This window comes from Sus scrofa, chromosome 13 (genome assembly GCF_054392235.1).
Source record: "Sus scrofa isolate SSC_HxYL_T2T_F1_AM1 chromosome 13, Sscrofa_HxYL_maternal_Yorkshire_Landrace_v2.0, whole genome shotgun sequence".
NCBI classification, from domain to species: Eukaryota; Metazoa; Chordata; class Mammalia; order Artiodactyla; family Suidae; genus Sus; species Sus scrofa.
The window spans coordinates 108,066,254-108,076,313 of record NC_139395.1 but is presented as its reverse complement, the minus strand read 5'-3'; the positions used below and the strand labels follow the sequence as shown (position 1 = coordinate 108,076,313).

At 42.1% G+C, this 10,060-nt stretch overlaps 1 protein-coding gene across 1 annotated transcript; it reads right to left on the bottom strand.

Annotated features, from left to right (window-relative positions):
* Positions 1–8,764: 8,764 nt before the first annotated feature.
* RAP2B (RAP2B, member of RAS oncogene family) lies at positions 8,765–9,316 on the bottom strand. Its single transcript, NM_001123185.1, has one exon. The coding sequence runs from the start codon at positions 9,314–9,316 to the stop codon at positions 8,765–8,767; it is 552 nt and encodes a 183-aa protein (NP_001116657.1).
* Between the last annotated feature and the right edge of the window lie 744 nt (positions 9,317–10,060).

Below are 10,060 nucleotides of genomic sequence, written 5' to 3'. Positions count from 1 at the left end.
ATGCTGAAAACCTTCCAGATGTCTTCCAGAGGAGGCTTAAGGGGCTCCACACAAAGCTGCAACACTATTGCCCTTGACCTCCCTTTCAGGATTCCTTCCTACTTCTAGGACCTTCTACTTAGCTATCAGCAAGTCGTGAGGTCCTCTCTGCCCATCTGAGTTCATCACCCTAAGCAGAGCACACCTGCCTTTTGAATCATACTCCCTTTCCTTCCAGGTAACCAACATTGCCAAGAAATCTTAGTCCTGGTATATTGTGTTTTTCTCTCAGGTGTGGATTTAATGGGCTGATCAAAATGATACTGTTCCAAGCACTATAGAGAACACCAATATTATAAAGGAGAAGCAATGATGGCAATGCTCTGGAGTAAGGAAAGTCTTAACTGCTCCTAGGTTCAACCCCTCTCTTCCCTGGTTTATGCCTTCTCAGCTCTACGGGTCAAGTTGAGCAGTGATTCTCTACCAGGGACTATTAAGCATAACCCTTCCACTCCCGCCACCCACTTCCTGGGTTAGTTGGCAATGTCAGCAGACATTTTTTGTTGTCATAGCTGGGGTGGGAAGAGGTGCAACTAGAATCTAGTGGGTAGAAGCCAGGGATGGTGCTAAATGCCCTAAAACATACAGGACAGCACTCCGCAAAAAAAAAAAAGAATTATCTGGCTGCAAATATTAAAAGTACTGAGGTTGAGCAATCCTGAGTTAGAGTGGAATTTATTACAGTATCTGTAATACAGTACAGTATCACCCCATCCTTAGGCTTCTTCACCTCTGGCCAGAGGCGGCCCTAAGCCTTAGTAAATCCTGCATGGAAATGAGTCACAAACTTGGACACCAGATCCCCTAGGATTGTAGGAATGCAGGCATAAGGGTGTGGGCTGAGGAATGAATCTACCTCAGCCTGCAGGGCTGGCCTTCTCAGCTCTGTCACTCTCTCCCACCTTAGCAACCAGAGATCTAGCCCTCTGGCTGCCATAATGGTTAAGGAACACATTCCCTGGCCTTTATCACTATTCATGCTTCCTCGGTGACCAAATAAAAGCTGATTTGTACAAAAATGTAGGAAAACAATTTTGCCCTTCAGATTAGTTTGGATGTATTTATGGCTGGCCCTGCCTGTCAAGGTAGAAGATTCTCTCAAAGAGAGTACATTTAGGTTTTTTTCTTGTTCTTTGGCCTCAGCAAAAGATCAGTAAGGAAGAAGAAATGGTCTGGAAATATTTTTAGGCTGCCGCAAATATGTGAAAATGAATATTCCTATGATCAAATTCATTTTTTTAAAACTTCCTTTATCAGTTTTAAAAATGAAAGAGAGACTATTCCCATATCAAAAGGTATTATCTCTTTAATGGGCAGTCTTCTCCAACTAGTTGGATCTGTTTCAGTCTGGACCTCAAACATAGTGTGAAAAATACTTTTTCCTTTACACTATCACATGGAAAAACACATTATATAGCTATTAGTTAAGGAGTTCATAGATTTTTTTTTCATCAATTAATATGGATTACATTTGTGACAGAGAAAACCATTTGCACAAATCCAAGTTGCATGAATGAAATGATACACAAAAAGAAAAATAACAAGTAACATGATAAAGCTAAGATAACCAAACTCAGAGTAAAGGAATCCCACCTCAAGCCTTTTTTCTACTAGATGTTGAATGATGTTGAACTCAAACTTAGAGATACACTTGCAATTCTCTTACCTACTTATAATGTAGAATGCAAAACTATTTAAAATATATCTTATTGGAGTTCCCTAGTGGCTCAGCAGGTTAAAGATACAGCATTGTCACTGCTGTGGCTGTGGTTACTGCTGTGGCATGAGTTCAATCCCTGGCCTGGGAACCTCCCCATGGGTGCAGCCAAAACACAAACACATACACACACACACACACACACACACACACACACACATATACACATATATCTTATATATATGTTCTTATAGAATTATGCTGGTACTAGTACAAATCTGTAGAGGTTCTTTTCTTGAAAGAAATATAATTTAATAAAATGTTAGCTTTTAAAAAGAATATTTTGAGGAGTTCCCATTGTGGCTCAGTGGGTTAGAACCCAACTAGTACCCATGAAGATGGGAGTTCGATCCCTGGCCTCAGTGGGTTAAAGATCCAGCAATGCTGCAAGGTGCAGTGCAGGTTGCTGATGCAGCTGGGATCTGGCATTGCTGTGGCTATGTCACAGGCTGGTGGCTGTGGCTCTGCCTGGGAACTTACATATGCCAAGAGTGCAGCCCTAAAAAGGAAATAAAAAAAGAATATTTTTTTTTTTGGGGGGACGCACCCACAGCATGTAGAAGTTCTTGGGCCAGGGATCGAACTCAACACACAGCAGTGACAACTTCAGATCCTTAACATGCTGTGCCACTGGGGAACTCCTTGAAAACTTTTTATAGTCTGAGGTAAAATATGAAGAACTTTACTTCAGCTACAGAATTATAAATAATAGATTTGCATCTCATAAAGTTATAATCAGATTTAAAAAAAAACAATGAAGTACTTTCAGATAAACTATTCTGCTAGCTCTGTAAATTCTGTAACTTTTTACCTTTAAAAAGCATGTTGTTAAATTCATGAAATAGTCTACAAAAAACAATCACAAGAAATCATTTTGCAAACTATAGAAGTTAATAATCACAACTACCTCCAGTTCATATGGTTTTACAATAATTGCTATTATTGTCACCTCTCATAGTTTGTTGCCCAACATTTCTTTCTCTGAGTTGCTTTCTTCCAATAAGTACTAAAGATGTGAGAACAAGAGTTTCTGTATAAAATACCTATAAGCTTAGCAAACTTAAAATGTCAGCTTAATTCTTTGGCATACTCATTTTTAGGAGATTATTTTTTTCAAAATAAATACCCTGAATCTTCTTTACATGAGGAGCCCCCAAAGACTTTATGCCAACAATTGCTTCTTTAGGAATATAACCTGAACTGCCCTTCCCTTCTTTGTTTCTGCACTTAAAAAATACAGTGAACAAATTTCATAAATCTTTCTTCATTTTCCTTTCTTCCCTTTGATATGAAGATATAAAAGTAAACTTATTTCTACTCATTCGACTTTAGGTAATTTCAAAAAGCTAGTTGAAAATGATGCACAAAATTAAAGTTCTACATGCAACAAAACAACTATTAGTTACCTCAACCAATATCCATATACCTTTCAAAGTAAAGTCCCATTTTTCAACAAATTTACCTGCTCTATTGTCTGCCAGACAGACCCACAGGATTCTATTATAATTGATGGTACAGGTAACTGTGCTTTTCCATATATTCCTACTGTTTTTTAATACACACTATTATCGCAGCCTATGGTGATGAAAGCACAAAGTTGTTGCTCTCTTGTCTGGCTTCCACCCATTTAAGGATTAGTCCTTACATCACAGCTAACAGTATATACTCAATAAATACTTGTTGAATAATGAATGAATCAATTTACCAATTTCCACTGTAACCATATTCTTAACAGTAAGGAACAATCTCAGTTCTTTGGGGCATCTGTATTCTCAATGCATCAATATTCTCTTTTCTACTTTTAAAGGGTGTTTTGTGATATATGCACAATTACCACAAATAAACGTATGACATTTTCAAGCCTCTGATAAACTTAGGCAAACATAATTTTGCCAGATAATTCATTTAAAAAATAGCAATTTTAGTCAATCAGACAAAAAAGCATGTAATTTCTACTTTCTTAAAAAAAAAAGTATCTCCTCAGAGATTTCTGTTTAATAGCAGAGGAAAAATATAAATAGATGCCCCCCCTCCAATTTACAAAATAGATCAACCTTCACAGTTCCAAAAGATCAAGATGTATACTCTAACAAGATGCATGGCACTGTTTTATACTGTGCGTTGTCCCAGAATTGATAACTATAGATCTACATGACACTGAATCGACTGATTCCTTGAAAGTCTGGCTAAGAAAACTGAACGTATGTATTTATTTACACACACACACACACACACACACACACACTTACCATGACCTGAAGATTTACATTCTCAAATACAGTTTTTAAAAAAATCCTTGCCAGAAAGCATATAAAGATGAAATTCTTGCCTTTTAATCTTGAAGAGAAGACAAATATGTGAAAGTGTTCACTTTAGCAAAGATACTTTCAATTTTGCGGTGGGGGGAGAGAAAACATTCATTCTGATTATTTAGGCCATACCCCTATTTTAATCATTTATTCACTTTCCTTACTTTCTGAATTAACAATGAAAGCCATACCCAAACTATTCAAATGTGAAAATGGTCACTCATCTATCAGTGTGGCTACTTCATTCACACTTCACAGTTTAATAGTCTTAGTGTAACTGGTGTATGTCCTCCTTAGCTATAGAGTTCAGTCAAGATTATTTTATGACTTGGTGGTAGGCAGCACTCTAGACGTGTGTCTTGAGTCTGTGTCCCTGAATATCTAAAGTACTCGTGGAGTTTGGGCTAGATCATTGGTTCTTAAAATGTCCCTGGAACAGCTTTATTGGCATCACCTGGAATCTTGTTAGAAATGAAGATAATGAAAACATACTCAGACATACTGAATAAGAAACTAAAGGAAGAGCTTAGCAGGCCTTGTTTTTAACCTCAAGGTGACTTGGATATGTGGTTAAGTTTGAGATCCTCTGGACTAGATGATTCCCCAAAACCTTTTTCAACTATCAAAATCCTACTGGCATTAGATCAAATGTATCCTCTAGAACCAGCACCAGGTTCCATTAAATGCTTTTGATTAGTCCTGGGAATCTAAGTAAACTATCATCATCAAAATTACCACATTCTCTATATATAGTACTTCAAACTTTGCTACATTTCACCAGGACATTTCACTAGTAGCTCCAATTAGGTAGACACCGTGACTAATGTTTGATTTCATTTTAACTCACAGTGGTGATCTCCAAATGAAACCCTCATATTTATAAGTCGGGGGCTTAGTCTAGCTGCTGTGAAAAGTAAATCAATACTTTCTGACAAAGTACAAGCATTTTGTATATACCTGTCAAGTCTAATTGCTACCTATAGTTTTCTTTCACTTTCCCATCCCATCTGTGAGAAATATTGAAATATAACTCAAAAGGGGGTGAGAATACGTAAAACTACCGGAACAGTTTAAATTGATGGGGCTTTTTAGGATCGCCACCTATAGGAAAGGTTACTAAATCAGGAAGCATGAGGCCTCACACACTGAAAGAATTCTCATCCCCAATAGATCTGGCCCTAAAATATGACTCAGTGGGGTCTATTTCAGCAGTGAACAATGTAACAACATGGACACTGTTGTACTAAGAACCATAACTCACAGATATAAAAATGTTAGACTTCCAATGATACTTTCAACTTTTTTTGAGGCTATTAGGAAAGCAGGACAGAAATAATCCTTTGAAATGACATAAAGCTTGGATGACTGTCAGGGACCAAAAGGAAAAGCTTTTAAAAACCAGCAGGGGTCAAGTTTAAAAGTTAACTTTTGCTCCCCAAGATAAATGTTCCTTTCCCACCCACTCTCTGTTTTGACAGGTGACTGCTTTCCAACAAACTCCTCCCTCCCTCCATCCTTCCTTTAACACCCTTAAGTCAGCCCAGCTTTTTCAGTGAAACAAAGGCTCTTATCTCTTCACACCATAATACTAGAAGGCCAAATAAACATATATTCTTAAAAACAATGTTCTTAACATCTCTCAATTTTGTCAAGAAAATATTGGAGAAGGCTACAAAGCTCCGAACTATTTTCCTGCTCCAGGCACGCACACAAAATTGCTTTAATTGAGAATCCAAAAAGCATTTATTTTACAGTACTCAGTAATAGCGCATTAAAGTCTTCTGCCCTGCCATTCCAGACCTACAAAGAATTTAGTCATGTAGGTGACTAAATCCAGTGTGAAGATGATTAATGCACACAGCAACCTATTTCATTTCCAACTTCCCATTTTCAAAAATTCCCTGTCAGGAGTGTATACATTTAAGTTAGTTAGATACTTGGCAGCATTTTGTCCACAGGCTCCCCAAGAAACAAAACCAAACCATAAGAAACAGTCACTAAACGCCTTTAAAAAAATTCTTTACATAGTACTTGGTATATGTCTTCAGAATTTTCAACACTTTAGATTTACTGGATCAACTAAATTTACACAAATCCAAGAACGAATCTTTGCAAAAGCATAAATTTGAGTAACTTCTCCTAATTTCTATATTTAGCATATATACATTGCCCTCAGATTGAGTTTGATACTTAAGTGAGATCAACAGTGAAAAAAAATGGCTTTAGAACCAAACCCAGGCAGAATTCTCTATCCTCCTCCATGCTGGAATTCTCAAATGTCACCCAAGCAAAACACTCAACATTTTAAGGCAAGATATGTTAATACAGCTTTAAAGAAACTTGTGGCCTGTAATTTCTTTTGGCTTCCTCAGCAGAATAAATCCCTTTGTCAAAAACTCTTCAAAAGATTTCATTTACACTCATGGACCTAAGGTATAGAAAGTGTTCTAGATTTAAAAAATGATACACTTTTTATTCTACTGAGGTTATATGAGTAAAGCGGCCCTTAAGAAAAATAAAATACAAAATAAAAAGCTCACACTGCCTCCTGCTGTTAGAAGGAAAATCTCATGAGGTCAAAATGGTCCACAAACTGCACAGTGTAATGAGAGCAAGAGGCTTGTCTTAGTTTTTTTTCTTTTTCCCTTCTTTTTTAATCTAGAACTAATTCCAAATCGAAGCCTCAAAAGGGTTCAGATACTGTCCACAACCCATACAAATATACTGCCAAAAACACTATAAGGTATGACTTCAGAACTGAAAACCATCTTCCTCAAACGTACTTTCAACTGGATAGGTGATGTAATTTCAACAACACAAAACAAACAGAAGACAAAAGATAGAAATAGGAAAAGGAAAATTAAAAGCACTAGCCTATCTGGCCAGATGCCTGGTTACTTTCCCAGATCTAAGGCAGTTTTAACAGTTGGTTTCTCCCCTTCCCTACCTAATGTGAGATAAACTGCTCCAAGTCAGCAGAACAGATTCAATATCCTGTAGTCAACGTATGGCCATACCTGACACCGCAAGGCTTCCTAGACCTCGACGATTTTTTCCATATTTAAGGAGTTGGGAGGAGTGTCACTCAACTTGTCACTGAGACACACCTCTCTTCAGAATTTGGCAAACCACTCTTGGGGGCTTCATGCACCTTCCCCCTGTCCACCTCAGCCACAGTACTGTTTAAATAACTGAATATGAAACACAGAAACACAAACAAATTTTTGGATTTCTTTAAAAATGACATTTGTATTAAAAATCTTAAAATGAAGAGACAATGATTAAACACATGTCTGGAATTAAAAATTACAAGTTGTTAGAATTCTCTTGGTACATCACAACAGCAAAATTCTGCTCTTTGCTTCTGGAGGAACACCCTATAACAGAAAACCAAAAATTTTAAAAAATGATACAAAAGGGGAGCTAAATACCTGAACACTGGAACAAAATGAAGCAAAAAAAAAAAAAAAAAAAAAGAAAGAAAGAAAAAAAGAAAAAAGAAACCCATTGCAAAATAAGTGAATTACATCTTAAAAGCTGGAAATAATAAAGAAATTCACCGAACAACAGGCCCTATTGTCCTGATTCCTTCAGGAAGATTACTGAAAGGAAATGGGGAAGTGGTTTGAGGGGATCTGGTGGGAAATTCACAGGTTGGCACCGGCTGGAACAGCTGAGTTTTGAAGGCACTCTGCAGACACAGGGGTGCTGGGGGCCCTGAATCACATTTGTGAAGTCTTTGTACTGTGTTTTAAAGAGCTAGTCATCAAAACCTGTTACTGCCAACCAATAAGAACAAAAAGCTAAATCTAAAAACACACACACACACAACAGTACACACAAAAATGTGCAGATCTGTAACATTTTTTTTCACAGCTGATAAAAAAAAATACTACCGTTCTCCCCCAGACTCCCCTTTGATACAGTAGGTAAACAAAAATAGATTTTTTTTTTCCACAAATATCAGCAGACACATTCTGGCACCCCACACTGTATTGGCATCAGTGTTAACAGTCCCAGTTCAGATGTGCAATACTTCAGATTGGATACACTGTAACAAGAATCCAACTTTGCATAGACATCCTCAGAATCATAATCAGTCACGGGGTTGCCCTTCCAAGCTGGCAGAAAAGGAACCCGATCTTAATTTCCAGCTACTCCTGGAAAACGAGGAAAAAAAACAAAAGTTTTTTCCTCTCCTCCTGCTCCTTCATTTGGTTCTCCCGGACTTCCTTCCGAGTATTTAAAACTTGGAACGAGAAAAACGGTTTTGGACAGAAAAACAAAAACAAAAAACTCCCCCTTTCCAACCTTCTCCCCGTCCTCTTCCTCCCCCACCCCATTTTTTTTTTTTTTTTTTCCAGGCTGAAACTTTCGCTTGCCGGTGTCAAGCTGCCAATACAGCGCCCCAACGGCTGCGTCAATGGGGAAATAACGCGTCAACCAAAATCAATGAGAAACGTACATGCCGCAAAGAGCCACATTTCCATCGGGTCTCGGATGGTCAGAACGGCACACCCCCTCGGACACGGGGCAGAGGCAGGGGACATGGCCACGGGGGCCAGCCGGGCTCCCGGGACACCCCGGCCGATGCAAAGTCGTCTCCAATCTCAAAGCAAGAAGAGAAATCACATTTAGAGTCGGGTGCGTTTGGCTTTTGTGCGCAGAGCTCGGCCGGCGCGCGGCAGCCGCGGGCGCCTCAGAGGATCACGCAGGCCGAGCAGCAGCCCTCGTCTCCGTTGGGCTGCGCCGCGTAGTTCATCTGCCGCACGATCTCGGCAAACAGCTCGTCCACCGAGGCTTTGTTTTTGGCCGATGTCTCCATGAAGGGGCAGCTCCACTCCTCGGCCAGGGCCTTGCCCTCGCCGTAAGAGACCTCGCGCTCGCCCTCCAAGTCCACCTTGTTGCCCACCAGGATCATGGGCACTCTCTCGTACCGCTTTACGCGGATGATCTGGTCCCGCATAGGCTTGATGTCCTGGAAGCTCTGCTGGTTAACGAGGCTGTAGACGAGGATGAAACCCTGGCCGTTCTTGATGTACAGGTCCCGCATGGACGCGAACTGCTCCGTGCCGGCCGTGTCCAGGATCTCCAGCACGGACGGCGACGAGTCCACCTCGATCTCCTTGCGGTAGAAGTCCTCGATGGTGGGGTCGTACTTCTCGATGAAGGAGCCGGTCACGAACTGCACGGTGAGCGCGGACTTGCCCACGCCGCCCGAGCCTAGCACCACCACTTTGTACTCTCTCATGGCTCCGTCGGCGCTCGCCCGTCGGGGCTGCGCGCCGTAGTAAGGCTGGGCTTGGCGGCTGGACTTCTACCCTTCCTCAGCTCCGCAGGAAAAACTCAGGAGCGAAATGGCCGAGGAGCGCAGAGCGCGGAAATCACCGAGCGGGGGCCGGGCGCCGGGCCGGCCGGCAGCGGCAGCGCGTCCCTGGGGCGCAGGTCCGGGGCCCCGCAGCAGCCCGCGGCGGCAGCGGCAGCCTGGGCGGCGGAACCGGAGGACAATGCCGGCAGCCTGTGCAAAGCGACGACTGCAGCTTCTCGTCGCGGCAGCCCAGAAAGGCGAGGAGGCGGCGGAGGTAGCGGGCTGCGGAGGCGGCAGCTAATTGCGCGTCGGGCCGGGACGCGCGTGGCATGAGTCCCCGCAGAGCGTGCGCCCACCGCCGCGGCCCATGGAGCTCTCTTCCTCAGCCTCCGCGGGGCGAGGGCTTCCTACTCGCCGCGCGCAGCCCGGCCCTCCCCGCCCGGACGAGCATGCCCAGTGCGCCGCCGCCGGCCGCTCCCGCCGGATCCGCTGCTCCTGGTTTTCCAGGGAGCCGGGCGGAGGCGGGGTTGTGGGTGGGGCTCGCGATTTGAGTCGGGACTAGCGGATTCGCCGGAGGCTCTGGTCTCCCAGCAAGAGGACAAATGTGCCGGGATGTGTAGGTGTTTGTGGCGGGCTGGGAGAGCTCCAGTGGGAGGTTGGAGGCAGCCTTCTTTCGCCGCTCTGGGT